At 31.0% G+C, this 24,676-nt stretch overlaps 1 protein-coding gene across 1 annotated transcript in view; it reads right to left on the bottom strand.

Moving 5' to 3' along the window:
• Positions 1–24,676, bottom strand: part of LOC145260326 (glucosamine 6-phosphate N-acetyltransferase-like) — a 64,730-nt gene that overhangs the window by 7,258 nt on the left and 32,796 nt on the right. Inside the window, exons 3-5 of the mRNA XM_080118217.1 lie at positions 17,976–18,038; positions 5,711–5,841; positions 3,492–3,553 (exon numbers count right to left, since the gene is read on the bottom strand). Of these exons, the coding sequence (XP_079974343.1) occupies positions 3,492–3,553; positions 5,711–5,841; positions 17,976–18,038 (256 nt within the window). The remainder of the gene's footprint in view (positions 1–3,491; positions 3,554–5,710; positions 5,842–17,975; positions 18,039–24,676) is intronic.

Here is a 24,676-nt window from a genome sequence, read left to right as displayed (position 1 = left end):
TGATTCTGTTGATTGAACGTGAATTCAACTTGAACATACCGATGTGAATAATTCAACTTGAACATACCAATGTGAATAATTCAACTTGAACATACCAATGTGAATAATTCAACTTGAACATACCAATGTGAATAATTCAACTTGAACATACCAATGTGAATAATTCAACTTGAACATACCAATGTGAATAATTCAACTTGAACATACCAATGTGAATAATTCAACTTGAACATACCAATGTGAATAATTCAACTTGAACATACCAATGTGAATAATTCAACTTGAACATACCAATGTGAATAATTCAACTTGAACATACCAATGTGAATAATTCAACTTGAACATACCAATGTGAATAATTCAACTTGAACATACCAATGTGAATAATTCAACTTGAACATACCAATGTGAATAATTCAACTTGAACATACCAATGTGAATAATTCAACTTGAACATACCAATGTGAATAATTCAACTTGAACATACCAATGTGAATAATTCAACTTGAACATACCAATGTGAATAATTCAACTTGAACATACCAATGTGAATAATTCAACTTGAACATACCAATGTGAATAATTCAACTTGAACATACCAATGTGAATAATTCAACTTGAACATACCTATGTGAATAATTCAACTTGAACATACCAATGTGAATAATTCAACTTGAACATACCAATGTGAATAATTCAACTTGAACATACCAATGTGAATAATTCAACTTGAACATACCAATGTGAATAATTCAACTTGAACATACCAATGTGAATAATTCAACTTGAACATACCAATGTGAATAATTCAACTTGAACATACCAATGTGAATAATTCAACTTGAACATACCAATGTGAATAATTCAACTTGAACATACCAATGTGAATAATTCAACTTGAACATACCAATGTGAATAATTCAACTTGAACATACCAATGTGAATAATTCAACTTGAACATACCAATGTGAATAATTCAACTTGAACATACCAATGTGAATAATTCAACTTGAACATACCAATGTGAATAATTCAACTTGAACATACCAATGTGAATAATTCAACTTGAACATACCAATGTGAATAATTCAACTTGAACATACCAATGTGAATAATTCAACTTGAACATACCAATGTGAATAATTCAACTTGAACATACCAATGTGAATAATTCAACTTGAACATACCAATGTGAATAATTCAACTTGAACATACCAATGTGAATAATTCAACTTGAACATACCAATGTGAATAATTCAACTTGAACATACCAATGTGAATAATTCAACTTGAACATACCAATGTTAATAATTCAACTTGAACATACCAATGTGAATAATTCAACTTGAACATACCAATGTGAATAATTCAACTTGAACATACCAATGTGAATAATTCAACTTGAACATACCAATGTGAATAATTCAACTTGAACATACCAATGTGAATAATTCAACTTGAACATACTAATGTGAATAATTCAACTTGAACATACCAATGTGAATAATTCAACTTGAACATACCAATGTGAATAATTCAACTTGAACATACCAATGTGAATAATTCAACTTGAACATACCAATGTGAATAATTCAACTTGAACATACCAATGTGAATAATTCAACTTGAACATACCAATGTGAATAATTCAACTTGAACATACCAATGTGAATAATTCAACTTGAACATACCAATGTGAATAATTCAACTTGAACATACCAATGTGAATAATTCAACTTGAACATACCAATGTGAATAATTCAACTTGAACATACCAATGTGAATAATTCAACTTGAACATACTAATGTGAATAATTCAACTTGAACATACCAATGTGAATAATTCAACTTGAACATACCAATGTGAATAATTCAACTTGAACATACCAATGTGAATAATTCAACTTGAACATACCAATGTGAATAATTCAACTTGAACATACCAATGTGAATAATTCAACTTGAACATACCAATGTGAATAATTCAACTTGAACATACCAATGTGAATAATTCAACTTGAACATACTAATGTGAATAATTCAACTTGAACATACTAATGTGAATAATTCAACTTGAACATACCAATGTGAATAATTCAACTTGAACATACCAATGTGAATAATTCAACTTGAACATACCAATGTGAATAATTCAACTTGAACATACCAATGTGAATAATTCAACTTGAACATACCAATGTGAATAATTCAACTTGAACATACCAATGTGAATAATTCAACTTGAACATACCAATGTGAATAATTCAACTTGAACATACCAATGTGAATAATTCAACTTGAACATACCAATGTGAATAATTCAACTTGAACATACTAATGTGAATAATTCAACTTGAACATACCAATGTGAATAATTCAACTTGAACATACTAATGTGAATAATTCAACTTGAACATACTAATGTGAATAATTCAACTTGAACATACCAATGTGAATAATTCAACTTGAACATACCAATGTGAATAATTCAACTTGAACATACCAATGTGAATAATTCAACTTGAACATACCAATGTGAATAATTCAACTTGAACATACCAATGTGAATAATTCAACTTGAACATACCAATGTGAATAATTCAACTTGAACATACCAATGTGAATAATTCAACTTGAACATACCAATGTGAATAATTCAACTTGAACATACCAATGTGAATAATTCAACTTGAACATACCAATGTGAATAATTCAACTTGAACATACCAATGTGAATAATTCAACTTGAACATACCAATGTGAATAATTCAACTTGAACATACCAATGTGAATAATTCAACTTGAACATACTAATGTGAATAATTCAACTTGAACATACTAATGTGAATAATTCAACTTGAACATACCGATGTGAATAAAAATTAAAATCATTTGAAAATTTAATTTTGAAATATTTTTTGATGATTTTGTAAACTTTCCATCTCACCTTTCTGTCCCATAAGACATTGGACTTTCAGTCAGGGAGAGGTCAAATTTTGAGCCTTGAGGTCAATACGTTACTGAGAAGTCCTCAAAAGACAAACATATTTATGGATGGTGATATTTATAAAATAAACATACTTTTTTTTTTAATGGGAATCACTCCAGACAAGGCATGAAGCCAATTGATATATAAAAAATAGTTATAGCAAGATCAAAATCTAGCCAACGAAAAGTGTTAGATGAAATAAATTTCAGGCCAGAAAACACCAATTCTTCCGTGTTTGTCAGACACATTGCTCGTTGAATGTGAGGACATGCTTACATTTATATTTTCACGCTTATTGGTTTCAATTTCAAATTTAGTTTGGATTTTCAATTTATTTCCACATTGAAGCTATTTGTACATCTGCAGAATTTAAAAAAAAAGTTGATTTCTTTTTCTATTCACAACTACGCGCCAGAATAGATGCCGTTAATGTACGCACTCAACCTGATCGGATAGAAAAAAAACAAAACATTTCACGGTTGAGAAAATTTGCTGAACTTACAGTTTACCCAGCTGTTTCCCTCTGTACTCATTACTGACGACAACGTCTTCGATTCTGCCACGCTGAAGTGAGAAATCAAACAGAAAAGTAAATTTGAAACTTTTAAATTATTTGCATTTTTTTTTTAGAAAATTTTGCAAAGAATGAAAAAAAAAAAATTATGAATACTTCTTCCACAATGAAATTTTAACGATTTCACAAACAATACAAAAAAAAAAAAAAAAATTTTAACTGATGAATACCTCCCCTCCCTCATCTATAATGACATTTAAAAATTACGAGGAGATTTTAAAATCTAACAAAAATATAAAATAAAATTAAAAAAAATGGAAGCACACACACAAAAAAAAATCTTCATAAAATTCTACTGGATTTTGCATTCATCCTTCTAAGCGTTTCTCAACTATTGTTGGTCCCATGGAAGATGCTATACTGAGCTACAGTCTTTGGTTACTCCTTGTAAGACATTCACAGCAAGAACTCGTCTTCATACCACAAGTGAAAAATAAAACTTTCCTTTCTTCTTCTGTCTGCACAGTATTAAGCAAAATTCCCATGAACATTTTTTTTTCAAGAACTTCCCATCTATGTAACACATTACAATGGGAATGCTTTCCTACAGACTACAACATTGTCGTCTTCAAATCTGATTTAAATAAATACTGCTTCCATAAATAATAATCCATAATAATTTTCAACCCTCTCATAATATTATTCAACGATCTAACCCTTAGTAGCTTTTAGACCTGAAATGTTTCGACTCATTAAAAATAAAACCATTTTTCCTCTAAAGCATGCATGATTTATTTAAAACATTACAGCCCAAATTTAGGTCTTTATTTTATTGGTAAGTAGGTCAGAATTGGAAATTATTTTATGCATTTTGAATTGTATACCAAATTTGAGTTGTATACCAAATTTGACAGTGATAAGTTTGAATATTGCAGGATTTTAAAGAATTTTGGATCAATTTATGGCTTTAATCGTCCTACTTCAGAATCAGTTTCTTCGTGTACTATTTTGTAAAATATCTGATGAGAAATGTTTTAATACAAACTTTCAAAAGCTTAGTGCGTGTGGCAACACCAGACCCAGGATTATTTTACCTGTGATTCTGTTACAGAGATAATGTTTATTTATTGCATATGTAGAAATAACAATACACTATCACACGTTGTACATATCACATGTTCATAATTAAAAATGTTGATCAATGTGTAAGGTAGCTGTCCTTATAATCAGATCCCAAAATTGTGCAAAACACTAGATCATTGTGTAAATTCTAGTTTACAAAAGAATTATCAACCACAGCTTGTTAATTCATACACATCTAATATTGAATGCAAACGAAATTTTAAGGAATCAACAATTTTGTGGATAAAGTATTATAGGTTTATTAAAAGAGCAAGTATGGTCACAAAAATTGATTGTTTTATGGCATATCAAACCTTTTTGGGTTATTTAATGCCTAATCCAGTAATTTTGCAAAAAAAAAAAAAAAAAATTTTATGCTTCACGTTCTTTATATCTTCAAATATTTATTCGAAAAAAAAAAAAAACAACAACACCAGACCCAGGCTTATTTTACCTATGACTGTCACAGGTAATGTTTATTTATCACACATGTAGAAATAACAATACACTATCATACACGTTGTACGTGTTACATGTTTACAATTAAGAATGTTGACCAGTGTTTCTTTCAATAGCCTGGAACTTTGGAGCTAAACATTTTCGAACCTAGGAACTTGTTTTCAGAGCTTACACATATAGAACAGAATCCCGAAATTCTGCCACCAATTTTCCGAATGCTCTGCATTCTTTAATTTCTTTACAAGTTGAAATAAGATTATTGGGTCCTTGTCAAGAATTTGCCCTATACCAAAAAATCTGTATGATATACATATTTGAAAATATCATACTCCAAAAATCACAAAAATTGATCAAGTAGTTTATTTTTATAAAGAAAATCATTTTTAAGTGAATTTGAGTTTTCTTGATGTCCCCATGTTAAGAATAGCTTTCTAAAATCTTGCAAGTTTGATTTGGATGATTTTTTGAGTATGTTATTTTTTGTTTCGTTATGTGTATATACATCATACAGATTTTTCATTGAATTCTAGACAAGAACCGATTATTGATTAAAATAAAGGCTGATCACCAAAGAGGCTGAATAATAATAGAAAAGAAATGAAAAAGAAGAAAGTTTTAATACTTACACTGGACGCATTGTGTATAAATTTTTGTTCTATTACTAACGTGGCAGTACCTATCACATGACCTTTCATGAGGTCTTCTATCACGATGACGTAGTAAGTATTTGGACAAGATTTCATTGCATTAAACCGGGCTGCAAATATAAAAGCAAAAACTTATTGTCAATATGAGATGGTTTTTTAGCTACGGTCATATTTTATTACTGTGAACATTATGAGTTTTGTCCCTTGAACCATGTGGGAGTTGCCTCCCCTTGTTTGTTTAGTGGTTATGTGTGCTTTGGGCAACTTGGAGTTATCTGCTATTTGACTGTATATATAAAAACGTGTGTATGTGACATGTCATTCCTTCTTCGTTGTAAACATATGAATACACAAGATGTGTCCTTTTACGTCTGTGTGTGTACACAGAAATGTTAATTTGTTTTCTTTTGCCAACTTGTCGATATAACGTCCAGTATGAAGATTATTTAAAGAAAAAAGGTATGTTTTCTTTATTTACTTCATAATTAACTAACAAAGATTATTAATTAAACCTACAAAAGTCATGCACTGATCGATAACAAAAACAAAAAAAAAGAAAAAAAAAAATAAAGAAAAAAATTTAAACACGTTTGAACATTGCTTTTGACCATCCGGAATTTTTGGTTGTGATAAAAAAAAAAAAAAAAAAAAAAGTTTTTGTTTGTGTTATGTTGATTAAATCATTATTTTCATCTTGGGTGTTATTAGCACAAGATTTTGGTCGCTGCAACTTATGACCTTCTTCAGATGTTGAGAACATGCTTCTTTTCTTACTAAGGAAAAAGAGGGTTGGCTATTACAAGAATTTGAACCCTTTGTTTGAGGGTGGATTAAGGAAGATTCAATCATTAGGGGTCACTAAGATATTTGTTAAAAGTTTTCTATGATTCAATTGTTCGGGACATTTATACCAATTGTTAATATTAGTAAAAAAAAAAAAAAAAAAAAAAAAAAAAAAAATGTTTTATGATACAGAGAATCGACCCATGACTTTTTTTTTTTACTAAAAAACACAATGTAAGGGGAGCAACTCTAAGAAGAAAGAGGTGTTATTGTGAAGTTACCTCCCTTGGGATGGTCATATATTATGTTTGTTTTTTTTCTGTGAATTTGTAATTAGAGGCGTCCAAATGATATTTTCTACCATATGTGCTGCCTCTTAAGTTTTCTGATCCGCCATCTTTCTTCTGTAACCAGTATTTTGATTTCATCCCACATTGTTTTTGTTTATAAATAATAATTATGGATGCTTATGTTCTCGTACCACTTCTTGATGAAATGAACAATTCGACATGGCGAGTTCAAGTAAAAATGGCTTTGATTAAAGATGGTGTATGGGGAATTGTTGACGGAATCTGTTCCACAACAGAGCCTTGATGTTCAAGCCGACAGAAACTCCAAAAAAAACTGGTGGAAACCGAAACACTCAACATTTCGGAATTGTGCATAACGATGTTTGTGAAAATGATTTTCAAAATGTGAAAACCAAAATGAAAAACAAGTTTTTACTGAATCATCATCTCAATCTAAAATGGAGAAGTCAATACCTATGATTGGTCAAAAATATTGCCAGTATATTAAAATTATTATGATTGGTCAAAAACATCGCCAGTATATTAAAATTATTATGATTGGTCAAAAATATTGCCAGTATATTAAAATTATTATGATTGGTCAAAAACATCGTCAGTATATTAAAAGGGAAGTCAAAAGAGAACGTGTAAACAAAGAACGAATTGATCGTCGAAAATCTCTCAAATGAATGGAGGAGGGAATGTGATGTGAAAAAACTTCCACAAAATTTTGAAGAAGGTTCACCAGGAAAACGTCAAGAACTAAATCATCGACCAACTGGCCAAATTTGCAGTGGTCGCTTTGACCGGGGTGAAAGAGATGATGGCCCCGATCCAAAAGGAATGGAGAACTAAAACGAAAACCAAAGTTGGAGAAAAGACAAAGAAGGCCAATAACTCTCAAAACTGAATGTACCAATGACCTTCTCGTGAAAATTGATAATCTACTGGTGCCAGAAGTGATGTTGAAGTTAAGTACTCTGATAGCCGATATTCTAACAAAAGGTGTTTGTAGCAGTTGAAAAAATGGTCACATTTGATAGACTGATAGAACAGTTTTGCAGGTTTAGTGATTTAGCAGAAAAACAAAATTTTGTGCAATTACCTTTCTGGAGTAAAATGTTGTGAAAACAATTTTAAGATGGTTGCAGATCTGAAGGAAAAACAGCTTCTAACCTTGGCACAAAAAGGATTGTTTGGTTGGTTCAGTAGATTTAAGATGTGTTATTAATAAATGATCAGAAAAAATTAATAGTTATTGTCCAACAGGGGCATGATGATGCTATTGAGAGGTTGTCTGACCCGACAGGTACCGAATACCCCATGTTTTCTTGTACACATGTTGAAACTTAAAGTTTTTGTTAAACGTGTAAATCCATAAAAACAAAGAAATGTTTCAAGGAGTTACAGAGAAGGAGACAATGCTTGGGAAAAATAAAACAAAGAGACTTGTGAGCAGACACTTTGTGAAGCTCAAAAACTGTATTGGAAAACAGACTTAAAACCCTATTCACATTGAGGGGCAGTGTTGGAGTTGTTAATATGAGATTTTTTTTTTTTTTTGCTGTGGTTATGTTTTAATAGTGTCCCTTGAATTATGTTGAGAGTTGCCTCCTCTTTTCTGTTTAGTGATGACATGTGCTTTGAGTAACTTGCTATTTGACTGTATATATAAAAATGCGTGTATGTGACATGTTCTTCCCTCTTCGTTGTAAACATGAATACACAAGACGTGTCCTTTTACGTCTGTGTGTAAACAGAAATGTTAATTTGTTTTCTTTTGTCAACTTGTCGTTGATATAACTTCCAGTATGAAGATTATTTGAAGAAAAGTACATTTTCTTTATTTACTTCATAATTAACTAACAAAGGTTATTAATTAAACCTACAAATCATTTACCAAATTGGTAAATCTTTTAGAAAAGAAACATAAAAAATGAAAAGAATTGCACATTTTAAGATCATTGCATTTTATACTGCAGGCTACTTCATGGCGTAACAGAAAATCAAGGCTATTGACAAATTGTTTGATTTTCAGAGATGTTTTAACAGAATTAACTCAGTTATATTAGAAAATACATCGAATAATATATTGCCTCATACCAGAGGATAAGAAAAGATAAATGAAAATACTTATTGTGGAAGCTGATAATTATAAAAAAAAGCAGAGATAATTCAAATGTCTTGCAAAAAATATAATTCATATATTTAAAAAATTTTTTTTTTTTTTTACTTAATATTTGGTAATTTTAATGATGTTTATTCAGAATGACACTTAAATAAAAACAAAAATACAGAAAATACAGGCAAACCTGTCATGCAACAAAGATATATTCCAAAAATCATGTAAATTGATCAAACAGTTTTTTTTTTATTTTAACTAAAAAAATCAAATTTTATTATGAAGCAAGGCGCTATTTTTTGAGTAAGCATAAATAAGGAGGAGACAACTCAATTCAAACTACCAAGCCTTCGAATGGCTATGAATTATTCTTAAAATTGTAAAAAAAAAATATAATTTTCTATATAAAAAACATACTTGATCAATTTATGTGATTGTTGGAATCTGATATCTTTGTTAATTATTAAGATTTTTTTTTAATTAAGTGTAATTCTAAATAAACACAAACTTTTGTTGTGGAAACTGATAAGTATGAAACAAACCAAGAAATAATTAAAATTGGTGGTGGGGACAATTCCAATATTTTTCCCGATTCCCATACAATTACCGATTTCAAACCGATCCTGATACAATTACTGATTGCTATTCTTTAATCTAAAAAGATATTTAACGATAGAGTCATTATTTTTTTCTCCATTACCATAAAAACACATTAAATGAGCAGATATTTTCTTAAACGTAAGGACTTGAGGGATGATCTATCGATTTTAGCTTTACTAATAATTTAAAATCAATAATTTAAAATCAATAATTTAAAATCAATAATTTAAAATCAATAATTTAAAATAAATTTAAAATCAATAATTTAAAATAAATTTAAAATCAATAATTTAAAATAAATTTAAAATCAATAATTTAAAATCAATAATTTAAAATCAATAATTTAAAATAAATTTAAAATCAATAATTTAAAATAAATTTAAAATCAATAATTTAAAATAAATTTAAAATCAATAATTTAAAATCAATTTAAAATCAATAATTTAAAATCAATAATTTAAAATCAATAATTTAAAATCAATAATTTAAAATAAATTTAAAATCAATTTAAAATCAATAATTTAAAATCAATAATTTAAAATCAATAATTTAAAATCAATAATTTAAAATAAATTTAAAATCAATAATTTAAAATCAATAATTTAAAATAAATTTAAAATCAATAATTTAAAATCAATAATTTAAAATCAATAATTTAAAATCAATTTAAAATCAATAATTTAAAATCAATAAGAAGCAGCAGATTTTGCTTTACAAAAAAAACAAATAAAAAAGACAAAACAAATTGTTTTAGTATCGGAAAGTAGGCACAAATTTTTCTGATTCAGATACAAATATCCCCAAATGTTTTGATTCACAATTCTGATTCTACCAACGCTAATTAAAATGTTTGGTAAAAGATATGATTTATATATTTATTTTTCATTCATCTGTTTTTTTCGATTTCACATTTGGTAATCTTAATTACAAAAAATCTCTTGGAGACTTAACAGTTATTCTAAACTTTTCGAAGATCATGGGGTATATAACATAGTCCATATACATGTTATGCCATGATACGGCTGGAAGTCTATTGATAAATGTTGAATTTTCAAAGACTTTTTCTAAGGAAATCAAGTCGACAATATTTTCCAGAGAAAAAAAAAAACAAAAAACATAGAATAACATTGTGACCCTTACTTGAAGATTTGGAAAAAAAATGTGTTGAAAAATAAATGAAAATATTTCCGTTGTATAAATTGATAAAAATTAAACAAAAAAAATTTTGAATTTTTGAGATGAGGAATGGTTGTTCGTATTAATTGGATTATTATTCCTATCTTGAATTTTATTTGCATAATATTTTAGTCTATGTAACTTGTGACCTTCTTAACATCATAATCTTCTTTTACATCCGAAGAAGGTCGGAGGTTACATTGACTGAAACTTTATGCAAATAACACTTAAAATGAGAAGATTAGTCCGATTAATCCAAATATGAAAACGAAAAAGGGAATTAAGATATCTGGTAAAAAATATGATCCACGCGTGTATTTTTGGTATTTCTACACTATTAGGACAAGATTTCAGAAATTGTAAAAAAAAAATTATTTTCTATATAAAAAACAATGGTATCTACGTATTCCTTGTATTTTTAGGATGATTTTATCCAAAAATTACGAAAATCAATCAGGTAGAACATTTTTCATTAAAAAAAATAAATGTAGAATTCGATAAAAATCATAAAACACAGGAAAGTTCAAAAAGGGGAAATTTTTCGTTTTAAACAAGACGGCTAAAATTTTTCATCTGCTAACACAAAGTTTTTTTTTAATAATTCAGTAATGTTTAGGTAATTTTTTACTGCATAATTTGGAGGCTACCATTGTAATTTATTAGGATTAACAAAAAATCAGTAGATAACATTGTTTTATATCTACAAACTCCATTTATCGACTACAAAATTTTGTCCCAATAGTGTAAAAGTGCCATATTTTTTTTTATTACATCTTTTTATCCTCAAATATGGAACAATATTATTTCATGTATTTTAAATAGGGTTGACTTAATTTTCTTGAAAGTCAAACATTTGTCAAAAGGCCTTTAGTTGCTATGTGATGATAACAAAGAATAAGATGTGTCGACAGGTAAATAAAAATACATATTTTTGTTGTGAAAACTAATATTAAACAAAACAAAAAGATAATGAAGAATGTTTGATAAAAAATAGATAACCTGTATATGTTTTTGCATTTTTTTTTTTTAAACATTTTTTCAATCATTTTTCTCAACTGCACCTGTTGTATAGAAACACCTTGATGACTACAGTGTTTAACAATAAACCTGTTATGCACTTTAGAACAAATCTAGTTGTTGTTATTAAGGGGTGGGGAGCTTAGAGAGGCCTCCCCAGTAGAATAGCATATGAGATTCTTACTTTTTTTTTTTTTAATTACATTTTCACCTCAAACAAAGCACATTGCCACTTTGGTGTAGGGAGTCTTGTTTTAGATGTCCGAAGTCTCTTTACAAAAGGTTCTGTCATACTTAAGTTTGAAATAAAATTTTTGTTAGTCTGTCATGCTTGAAATAGAATTTTCATTGGTCTGTCATACTTAAGCTTCACAAAACAAAGCAATTAGTATAAACTACACATAAGTTAAGAAAAGTAAGACCCAGGAAAACAATAAATGTAGACTCTGTGGACAAAGAGACAAAACAGTAAACCTTACATTAAGCGAATGCAGCAAAGTATCCCCAAAAGGAATATAAAAGCAGAAATGTGCCGGAAAAGTAGTTTACTGGGAACAATGCAAAAGAAATGCAATGACTACAATAAAGTCAATTCTGTGTGGATGAGATGTGTGGAAAGATAAAAATAAAAATGAAAGTGCAGCATTGTGGAAACCAATAAATAGTAAACAAAAAATAATTAAAAAGATATAATTTGCATATTTTCATTTTTTTTTTTTTTCACCCAATCATTCTTCTCAACTGCAACTGCCGCATAGAACAACCTGGATGACTACAGTATTTAACAATAACCTGTTATGCACTTTAGAAACTGATGGATATATTAAACAAATCAAAAAAGAGAATTAAGGATGTCTCATAAAAGATTTGATCCACAAAAGTAATTTTTACTAATTCATCTTTCGACACATCTTATCCTCACGTCAAAATGTTGTTCGATGTATTTCAAAAGATAGTTAACTTAATTTCTTTCAAAAATCTTTGAAAAAAATCAAGCACTTAGCTTAAAATTCACAAGCAACATCAATTGGAACAAATACATTGAGGATATTGCCAAGGCTGCTGCAAAGAGGGTGGACTCTCACTCACACCTGAGAGTATCCTATATCTTGACAAAGCCACAATTCACACCGAGTCAAAGCCATTGTCGAAAAATAAATAATAAACAAATCAAAATAATTAAGTCTCGGAAAAGGTTTAACCCACAAAAGTAATTTGTACTTATTAACACATCTTATTATCCTCACATCAAAATGTTGTTCGATGTATTTCCATAGATAGTTGACTTAATTTCTTTCAAGATTCAGAAAATCTGTCAATAGGCCCTTAGCCGCACTATGGATGGGGGTTGTATAAAGTTTGAACTCGTTTCTTGTTCTCCTGCAGTTTCATTTTTGTGAAGAATTATAAACATTTAATGCTTTTTTGGTACAAGTTTTATAAATGCAAATGATAATCGTGAACAATAATCTATTTCATAGCCTCATCTTGGACGACTATCTTCATTTTGGATGTTATTTTCCCAATGTTTCAGCAGATGTTCTTCTTTAAATGTGTCTTTTTGAACTCTGAAATCTCTATGGAATTATGGATTGCTTTATTTAATCCATTGGAGTAACTTTCATTTCATTATGACTGGATTATGATATTATGGATAAAAGTCGAAAGTAATTTGTAGTCGTTTTCTTAGTTTCATATGTGGATTGGACCTCCAACCTCCAGAAAACTGTCACTTAGCACTGAATGACCTCCCCAACAAAATTGCCTCTGAGATGGATATATATGTTGATGACATCACACTCTATAACAGGCACAACAGGAAAACAAATGAACACATATCTAAAGAAATGGCAGAAACACTAGAGGATGACCTCCAATCCGTAGTGGAATGGAGACAAAAATGAATGGTCACGTTCAATGCCACCAAGACTAAACTAGTTTCATTCAATAATTACAAGAAACCTTCTCTACCACCTATAGCAATGGCCAACGACTCTTTATCTGAGAGTACATCTTTCAAACTCCTTGGCCTAACGTTCACAGGAAACATGAGTTGGAACAATTACATTGAAGGCATTGCCAGGGCCGCTGCAAGGAAGGTGAGCTCTCTCTACCGCGCTAGAAAACTACTAACACCCGAAAGTATCCTGTACCTCTATAAGGCCATCATTCACCCATGTATGGAGTATTGCTGTCATATTTGGGCTGGTGCATCTGCTACTAGTCTCTCGCTCCTTGACAAGGTTCAAAAGAGTCGCAAATTTAATAGGCCCTGAACTGTCATCTACGCTTCAGCCTCTGTCCCATCGACGAAACGTTGCATCCCTCTGCCTGTTCTACAAGGATTTTAATGGTGAACGCTCTGACGAACTGCAAGCACTTGTGCCCCCATGACATAAACACCCTCGACAAACCCCCTAAAATCCCCCCCCCCACTGTAGAGATCCTTAGATGTAAAAGATCTTTCTACTCCAGTAGTTTCTTCCCCAGAATCGCTAGACTTTCGAATACCATTCCAGGTTCCTGCTTCCCCAACTGTACTGACGTGCAGAAGTTCAAGTGCAACGTGAACAGACATCTTGCTACCCAAATCCCTACATAGTACCCCAGTAGTTGTTGCCCCTGATAGTAGCCTCCTACACCAAAGTGGCAATGTGCCTTGTTTGGGGTGAAAATGTAGTTAAAAAAAAAAAAAAAAAAAAAAAAAAAAAAAAAAAAAAAGAATATTACTTAGCACTTAAATCTGTTTTAATAAATGAGCAAATTTTTATCTAAAATATTCAAAAATATAACAAGCAATAACTTCAACGACAATTATACATAGTTGTTTCTGAATTATATCCAGTGTTTTGTCAGTTATTCCAGACAATTCTAGTATGAATTTTGGGAGCTTATTCTTGCTTTTAGATGTACAATCTTACTATTTAACACTATATATACATCTAGTATATGAAAGGCTATACGTCTGTCTGTCTTCATATTTTCAAATTATCTCCTCTGAAACTAAAAGTCATAAAGCAGCACTAGGTGCCTCCAATGATTGAATTTTGTACAGACCATTCTTTTATGGGTCTTTCGCAGTTAAAATAGTTTTTAAGGCGTCAAAAATTGATCAGAATTGAAAAAAAATCGTCATACATTTTGTACATTCATCTTAGTTTATTTTTTATTTTTAATCAGTTCATATGCGTGTCACGTTGGTACAGTGGTAACGTCACCAGCTTTGAATGATACAGTTTTGATTTCGGTTTCAAATCTAGCTGATGGCACTCAAATACTTTCTTCTGGTCCCTCGACAAAAGGAAGGGGGGGGGACTTGTAAATTCACTCATCTGTTTGTCCGTCCACACTTTTCTCAATAACTACGCCTTGGAATTTAGAAATTTTGCACAAACATTAAAAATTATATGACTAAAAAAATTGTGTGGGTCTCGTTCAAAATTCTGCGCAGATACCCAAGTTTGAATTTGACAAGGTACACCTGAAGAAGGTCAAAACATTGTGTGAATAACATTCAAGATAAGATAACACAAATTATACATAGAATTTTGAAACGAGATTCACAAGTCATCAAATGAACCAATTTAGGGTAAAGAAAAATATTTTTATTGAAAAATATTTGAAGGAAACAAATTTTTATAGTAAAATGGATTCTCATTGCCAAACGAGTTTCCAGCAAGAAACACATCTACAAATGGATTAGATTATAGCAGATAAAGTGATGTGAAATACAAGACCTATTCTCTCCATCAGCTAAGTGTAGATGCATTGTATGGCACATGTCAGAAACTAATGCAAGTGTTAAAGTTCTGAATGTTTTAGATGACGACTGATTGTTTATATTACTTGTTTTGATCCGACTATTGTTCTCATCTTGAGTGTTGTTTGTGCAACGTTTCGGTTGGTGTAACCTCCGACTTTTGTTAGACATACTGGTCTCCATCTTGGAAAAGAAAAGAGAAAAGTTTGTGCAAAGTTTTGATTGGATTGTCCTTCGACCTTCTTCAGTCATGTTGGTTGTTGTAGCATTTAGTAACATTTAGAAGCCTCTAATTGTAGAAAAAACAAACATTGTGTACCCTTAAAATTTTGGCAATAGAAGGGAGATAATCCTGTGTCAGTCTTTATTAGAGTTGCCTCTCCTTTGTCAACTAATTTTTTTTTCACAAATTTGAAACAATAACAAACTAGAGACTAACTCACAGAATACGAAAATATCCTTGGAGCCGGTAACTTTTCTTTTCCAAACGACAACCAACATGCCTGAAGACGGTCCAAGGACAATCCGACTGAAAACATTGCATAAATACAAGTAATGTAATGCAAGTGTTCTTTCAGTTTTCTTTCTCCAAAACTAGTTTCTCTACCGAGGCTTTGGAGGTTAGTTTACCCTACTATTTGACAATGGACAGAGAAGAGAAATGGATTCATGCATTTTCCCAAAAAGGATAATATCCATTTGAATCTGACAAAACAATGAAAACATTCAATATTAGCTGCTTCTACATCACTTTCGGTGTAGGTGATGGGCACAACAGCAAAGACGTCACTTTTTTTTTTTTTTTTTTTTTTACATTCTTTTCCTCCTTTGCCGTACAGGTTCGAACCTGGGGAAGAGGGAAATGCATAATACAGAGTGGAAGACTTAAAAAAAAATAATTTAAAAGAAAGTAAAATTAAGGAGGAAATGAATCTCAGATCATTTTACCTTTTAACTCTTTGCCTTCATTGTTTTGTCCTTTAGTCCTCACATTTCATGAGCGATGTTTCTGACAAAGAGGAAAGAATTGCTGTTTCCTAATTCTAAGCATGTTAAATTTTATAAGCCCTTTCCGACTGCTGTAACATGCATCTTGTTGAGATCATGTCGATCGGAAATTTCTTCCTAGATGCATGAAATATTTTATGAAAGAAATGGAATCAAAATCCATTATTTTGTTTAAAATTTTGAATAAACAAACGTCTTTGAAACCACATAAAGATACAAATGTTCTATTAAAAATCATTTTTTTTTTTTTTTACTTAACTTTTTTTTTATTAATTTCGGATTGTAAAATATTCATTATTAGAGACGGAAAGAGTTTTTCTTTTTGTAAAGAAAATATCTTTAGCTTGTGTTATTTTCAATAATATATTTGCATGCAAATGTAGTTTAAAGGACATTTTGTTTATTCGAAGTTTTAAATGTTCTTAAAGATACTTTCTGCCAATTCTCATTAGATTATTTTGTTGCTGAAAAAATTTACAAAAGTTCCACAAAAACTGACAACTAGAATCAAACATTGATTTTGTAAGAATAAATCTATCAATAACAACAATTGAAGAAACCGACTCTACTTTATTATATAGAAAAAGCTGTATTTTTGTTTTTTAAATGTTTTTTTAATCATTTGTCTGAATTAAAAAGAATGGTTTCACTTTATTGATGATTTTTAGATTGTTTTTTTTTTTTTGTGATTTATAAAATGCTGTAAATGAAGATAGAAAAGTGATCGTGATTACTGGCAATATGTCCTGTTTGGTCGGGACCACTGCATCCTTTCACTTAGACTTTGTCAAACGTATGAATCAATACACTAGCTATGAATTAAATAGTAAACTCGACTTTTCAGTAAACTAATTTATGAGAAAAAAAGCTCAGAAATAACATGATTGCTTAACTTTCAGTTGCCTCAGATTTCTTGGGAGCAAATTTTTATTTCATTTTATTTCCCCAAATATCGCATACTATCCCTGAGATGCAAAAGGCTACTGCGAATTAGAGGTTAGAATTATAGAGGGCATCCTAAGTGGGGAGATTTTTTTTTTTTTTTGAAGGCCACTCAAGGATAAAGGTTAATGCGTGTAAGATGGTCACCGAGAGTGATTGTTAGTGGTGGAAGTTGACAAGCATATGATTATTTAAGGGGATGACTTAACAAGAACTTGTTTACATTGGACTTGAAGACGACTATATTGTAATCAGCTGGAAAGCATATCAGCGATACAGAGTTCCACAGGCGGACATTTCTACCAAAGAATCTTTTTTGACGGAATCTGTTTTCAGATTTAGATACAGATAGAGCAGGGAAAATTGTTGACAGTGGTTGTACAACAAGTATCTTGTTCACATTACATTTAAATTTTTGCAAGTTGGTAAAATCAAAGCAACAAGGAACAGGAAAAGAATTTGAAAGGCAAGCGGTTCAAAAGCCTTACAGTTTTCATTTATTTTTATGAACACACACGCACACAATTTATAAGTGAAATATTTTACCTGAAAATTGTTCGAATGAAATGTCACCAACTTTTGTTAACTGTGATAATAAATCGATGTATCCTTGTAAAAAAAAAAAAAAAGAATTAAAATAAAACGTTAATTTAATAAAGAACAAATATACAAAAAAGACTGAATTTCAACAACAACTAAAATAAACTTTCTGTTATTGAGTTCTTGTTTACTTGCCTTCCCAGTAGGCGGAGAATTAGACACAATTTTTCTTTTTTTTTTATATTGGGGGTAGGGAGAATCCAGTTCCCTAAAAAAAGAACTGTTCTGGAAACAAAATAAAAATTGCCCAAGTCTAGAAGGATTTCTTCACACACACACACACACACACACACACACACACACACAAAGTATATTAACTTCGAAAAAAATCTGTTTATATGTATGTTTGCCTAAAACTTTCGACAGAGGTGATGGATTTTCACAAGATCGATATCGTTTTGAAGCTCCACACTTCAGATAACAAATATCGAAAAATTGGCTGAAAACATTAATTCCTTCACCCTCAACTGGGCACTTTTCTACAGGGAGGGATCACTTTTTTTGACAATATTTTTTAAAGTCGTTGCCTCTTTTCGATTGACTAGCCTTAATTTAAACTTACATCACTTTCGATTTAGGTGACGGGCACAACAGCAAAGACGTCACATTTTTTCACATTCTTTTCCTCCTTTGTCGTACAGGTTCGAACCTACCTGCTACCACTTTTTTTTTTTTTTTTTGCTCAAAACACACCTTCAAACACCCGGGCAACGCCAGGCACTCATAGTATAAAATATGAGTTAATCCAAGTTTGTTTCTTCTAAGTAATTTTTTCCTATAAATTTTACAACACAAAATACATTCTAAAAATGTACTTTAGTTTTTGGGGTCGAGTGATGTTTGGAAAAAAAAAGTAGAAGAAAAGTTTTAATTGTTGCAAATAATTTATAACTTTAAGAAGTCATTCATCCTTCTCCTAGCTATCTATTTCTCTCGGCCCATTTCATTCTAGTTTCATTCAACCACTCTCTGAATGCCTTTGTGAGCATTTAGAGAAAAAGTGATTCCCTTTTCTCGGCGGCGTCATCAAATTTGCCTATATACACCATGAACATGTAAATTAATTGGCAAATTACGTCTCTTTACTTCTATTATTAATGGAAATTTGGTATCTGCCTGTCTGAAACCGAAATTATATTATATCAGACTAACCTTCTACCTTTCAATGATTGATTCAAGGAAAGTATTTGTTCTGTTGTCATCATACCTCCTTCCCAAGAATTACCTCCTCCCTCTGAGGGGAGGGGGAGTAGTATATATACAAGGTGCCTTCAGTAAGTTTCCAGACATTTTTGTATGGGCGTTTTTATTGATAGAACGCACATGAAACTAGTTCCCTTCAAAGTAATCTCCTCTGGCTGCAATGCACGCCAACAACTTTTGGAAGGCCCCCACGGAAATCCTCATGTTGATGATCTTCGTCACAGCCACTTTCATCTCAATTGTCTCATAACGACAGCCTCTAAGGTTTTGAGCTTAGAGAATAATCAAAAGTCATAGGAAGCAATGTCTGGACTATAGGGAGGGTGAGGAACTATCTTGATGCGCATCTTGGTCTGTGAAAAGGATGGATTTGGGAATTGGTGCATTTGCGCAAATCTTCCACGTCTTCAGTTCCTTATGAATAATTGTGTACAGTTCCCACACTGACATCAAACTGTGCACTTATTGTCTCTACAGACACTCAACAGTCCTTATCCATGAAATTCTTTATTTGGCCAATCAACTCTGGTGTTCTGACTTCCTTACTCCTCCCATACCTCTCATCATTTCTAACAAACTCCCTGCCTTCTTTGAATCTCTTATGCCACTCAAAAACTGATGCCCAATTCATGCAAGATAGTCCAAAAGCAGTTTGAGTATTCTAGTCTTTATATAAAAAATAAATAAACTTATTATTTTGCTATCTAATTTACATATGCATTTGTGGTACAACACGCATACAGACATTAAGAAATATTACAGAGTTGAATCATCATAAAGTGAACAGGTGAGAAAAACGCAAAGCTAAATGAGAGATGGGTAAATTTTTCAGTTAATTACAACTTACAGCTTATTAGGACAATAAGAATAATTTAAAAAAATATAAATCAATCTCTTAACTAAAGTATAATTTAGGGCGTAATTTGTGTTATTAAAGTATATAGGGAAAAAATCCTTGGGGAAACAAATGTTGATTAACTCACATTTAGTATAATGATATATATTATGCTGTCAGAAAAGAAGGAGTGGAAGAAAAGAAAAACTGAAAGGAAAAAAGAAAAGAAAAGGAAAGAAAAGAAAAGGAAAGGAAAGAAAAGAATACTAAGGAGAACAAGGAGAAAGAAAGTAGAGAAGAGAAAGAAAAGGTAAATACATACATTAGCAAGACATTGGCAAAGGGAGGGGCTAAGTTATTTCGAAAAATGATTTAAATTATTTTTTAATAAAAATTCAGACGTGTGTAATTTATGCAATTTGAGAACATTTTTTTTCATGCTCCATTTCTGAGTTAACTCGCTTCTATTGGTCACTTGAAAATTTGTCACAAATTATCCAGCTGTGACCTACTTGTTATTACTTGTTATTACTTGTTTAAATGTTGAATCAAATAAATCGAAAGTTAAAATGTTTTATTATTTGATTCAAGTTGCAGCATTCAGAAATCGGATACCATAGAATGACCTGAGATCTTTTTTTCTACATTTAAAAATCTGAGCATAAACAGGGTGGAACAATAAAATTATCACCCTAGAAAAGACAACATGATTCCATTTTCGTTTGATGAAAACCAGTTTTCGTTTTTTGCTGCACACCTAAGCCAAAGGTGTACAAATCCCAAAAGCGATAGGAGACTTCTATCAGGTCTGAAAGTGACATAATGTTTAAAGAGCAAGATCGGATATGCGCTGCTATACAACATGCTCTCTACCAATCCAAGTTATGACAACAGGACCATTGCCAGCACCTTCAAAATGCAAACCTAAACAGTTCAACGCTTGATAGAACAGCTGAATGAAGTTTCCGGCCATGGTTATGGTCTTTGGTGTGGTTTCAAGTAAAGGCCACATCATGCCACTCACATCTTCGAAGTCTGCTTGAAAGTCAACACCAAAGTGTACCTGAATGGTAGGCCCTGGGTGTGGCAGCAGAACTTGGTGCTGGCCCACAAGAGACCCAGGCTTGGCTTGAGAAGGCGTGTACTCTGTACCCTTCTCTCACTGCCCCCCCCCTTTCCTCCCCAGATCTGAACCGGCTGGACTATTTTATTTAATCATACATCACCAAAGCCAGCCTGACCGCCACCAGCCAAGTATTCGCCAAGCTCCCATCAGCGCTTGTGGAAAAGGCATGCTCCCTGTTCCAGACCGGTATTGAAGCAATGACTGAGGCTGAAGTTGGCTACATTGAATAAATGTCAACTCTACTACATAATCAAGTTACCTGAATTGATTTTTTCAATAACAGTTTTAAAATAAAGCTGTAGTGTTGTTTTCTTTAGGGCAATAAATTTATCGTTCCACTGTGTAAATGAGAAAGATAAATATTAAACAAGACACATTTGTGACCCGTTGGGTCATAATTACCACTACGTAAAATTCACAATTTAAAGAACACTATGTAAACCATAGTTATTCGGAGAAACGTTTCATATTTTCTTAAAAAAACATTTTTGATTTACAAACAATTGTTTCTGCCAGTTTTAAGAATATAAAAAAGTTGAAAAAAAAGTTTTTAGTTCTCCTGTAAGAACCAAGTTACATGGCTATCTTTATTTTTGAAATCACAACTTTATAATATTTATATATGATATCGATAGAAATTTGACGATAATAATATATATGCAATCTGCATGAATTAAAATGTCATATTTAAGCATACTTTATGACCAGGCAATGCTGGGCGTCCCTGCTAGCTTAGATAAATACTTTTGCAGTTTTAACAAAAGAGCTACAATAATATCAGGGCGTTTCCATTTATACTGAACATCCAGAATACCAACATCAATATATTATATATGAATGAGTCCACTGTGGAATTTCCACAGTTCCTGCTAGTAAATATATAAAAATAATAAGGAGGCTTTATTAGTACATAAAATTCTATAGTAAAACTAAATAAATAAAAATAAAAAGAATTACAATACTTTATTTTAATATGTACATATTTCTTTGTCACTCAAAATTAAACCTTATTTAACTATTTTGTATTTAAAAACAAACCAAAAAAGGCATACAAAAACAAACCAAAAAAGGCATACAAACACAAACCAAAAAAGGCATACAAACACAAACCAAAAAAGGCATACAAAAACAAACCAAAAAAGGCATACAAACACAAACCAAAAAAGGCATACAAACACAAACCAAAAAAGGCATACAAACACAAACCAAAAAAGGCATACAAACACAAACCAAAAAAGGCATACAAACACAAACCAAAAAAGGCATACAAAAACAAACCAAAAAAGGCATACAAACACAAACCAAAAAAGGCATACAAACACAAACCAAAAAAGGCATACAAAAACAAACCAAAAAAGGCATACAAAAACAAACCAAAAAAGGCATACAAAAACAAACCAAAAAAGGCATACAAAAACAAACCAACAAAGGCATACAAACACAAACCAAAAAAGGCATACAAAAACAAACCAAAAAAGGCATACAAACACAAACCAAAAAAGGCATACAAACACAAACCAAAAAAGGCATACAAAAACAAACCAAAAAAGGCATACAAAAACAAACCAAAAAAGGCATACAAACACAAACCAAAAAAGGCATACAAACACAAACCAAAAAAGGCATACAAACACAAACCAAAAAAGGCATACAAACACAAACCAAAAAAGGCATACAAACACAAACCAAAAAAGGCATACAAAAAAAAAACAAAAAAGGCATACAAAAACAAACCAAAAAAGGCATACAAAAACAAACCAAAAAAGGCATACAAAAACAAACCAAAAAAGGCATACAAACACAAACCAAAAAAGGCATACAAACACAAACCAAAGGCATACAAAAACAAACCAAAAAAGGCATACAAACACAAACCAAAAAAGGCATACAAACACAAACCAAAAAAGGCATACAAACACAAACCAAAAAAGGCATACAAAAACAAACCAAAAAAGGCATACAAACACAAACCAAAAAAGGCATACAAACACAAACCAAAAAAGGCATACAAACACAAACCAAAAAAGGCATACAAACACAAACCAAAAAAGGCATACAAAAACAAACCAAAAAAGGCATACAAACACAAACCAAAAAAGGCATACAAAAACAAACCAAAAAAGGCATACAAAAACAAACCAAAAAAGGCATACAAACACAAACCAAAAAAGGCATACAAACACAAACCAAAAAAGGCATACAAAAACAAACCAAAAAAGGCATACAAAAACAAACCAAAAAAGGCATACAAACACAAACCAAAAAAGGCATACAAAAACAAACCAAAAAAGGCATACAAAAACAAACCAAAAAAGGCATACAAACACAAACCAAAAAAGGCATACAAACACAAACCAAAAAAGGCATACAAACACAAACCAAAAAAGGCATACAAAAACAAACCAAAAAAGGCATACAAACACAAACCAAAAAAGGCATACAAAAACAAACCAAAAAAGGCATACAAACACAAACCAAAAAAGGCATACAAACACAAACCAAAAAAGGCATACAAACACAAACCAAAAAAGGCATACAAAAACAAACCAAAAAAGGCATACAAACACAAACCAAAAAAGGCATACAAACACAAACCAAAAAAGGCATACAAACACAAACCAAAAAAGGCATACAAAAACAAACCAAAAAAGGCATACAAACACAAACCAAAAAAGGCATACAAAAACAAACCAAAAAAGGCATACAAACACAAACCAAAAAAGGCATACAAACACAAACCAAAAAAGGCATACAAACACAAACCAAAAAAGGCATACAAACACAAACCAAAAAAGGCATATAAAACAAACCAAAAAAGGCATACAAACACAAACCAAAAAAGGCATATAAAACAAACCAAAAAAGGCATACAAACACAAACCAAAAAAGGCATACAAAAACAAACCAAAAAAGGCATACAAACACAAACCAAAAAAGGCATACAAACACAAACCAAAAAAGGCATACAAACACAAACCAAAAAAGGCATACAAACACAAACCAAAAAAGGCATACAAACACAAACCAAAAAAGGCATACAAACACAAACCAAAAAAGGCATACAAAAACAAACCAAAAAAGGCATACAAACACAAACCAAAAAAGGCATACAAACACAAACCAAAAAAGGCATACAAAAACAAACCAAAAAAGGCATACAAACACAAACCAAAAAAGGCATACAAACACAAACCAAAAAAGGCATACAAAAACAAACCAAAAAAGGCATACAAACACAAACCAAAAAAGGCATACAAACACAAACCAAAAAAGGCATACAAACACAAACCAAAAAAGGCATACAAAAACAAACCAAAAAAGGCATACAAACACAAACCAAAAAAGGCATACAAACACAAACCAAAAAAAGCATACAAACACAAACCAAAAAAAGCATACAAAAACGAAACACAAACAGAAAAGCATACAAAAAACAAACAAAAAAGCATACAAAAACAAAACACAAACAAAAAAGCATACAAA

The sequence above is a fragment of the Euprymna scolopes genome, chromosome 36 (genome assembly GCF_053919585.1).
Source record: "Euprymna scolopes isolate OS-2025 chromosome 36, ASM5391958v1, whole genome shotgun sequence".
In the NCBI taxonomy this organism is placed as follows: Eukaryota; Metazoa; Mollusca; class Cephalopoda; order Sepiida; family Sepiolidae; genus Euprymna; species Euprymna scolopes.
The sequence above is the reverse complement of the archived record's forward strand: the minus strand, read 5'-3'. Positions and strand labels throughout refer to the sequence as shown.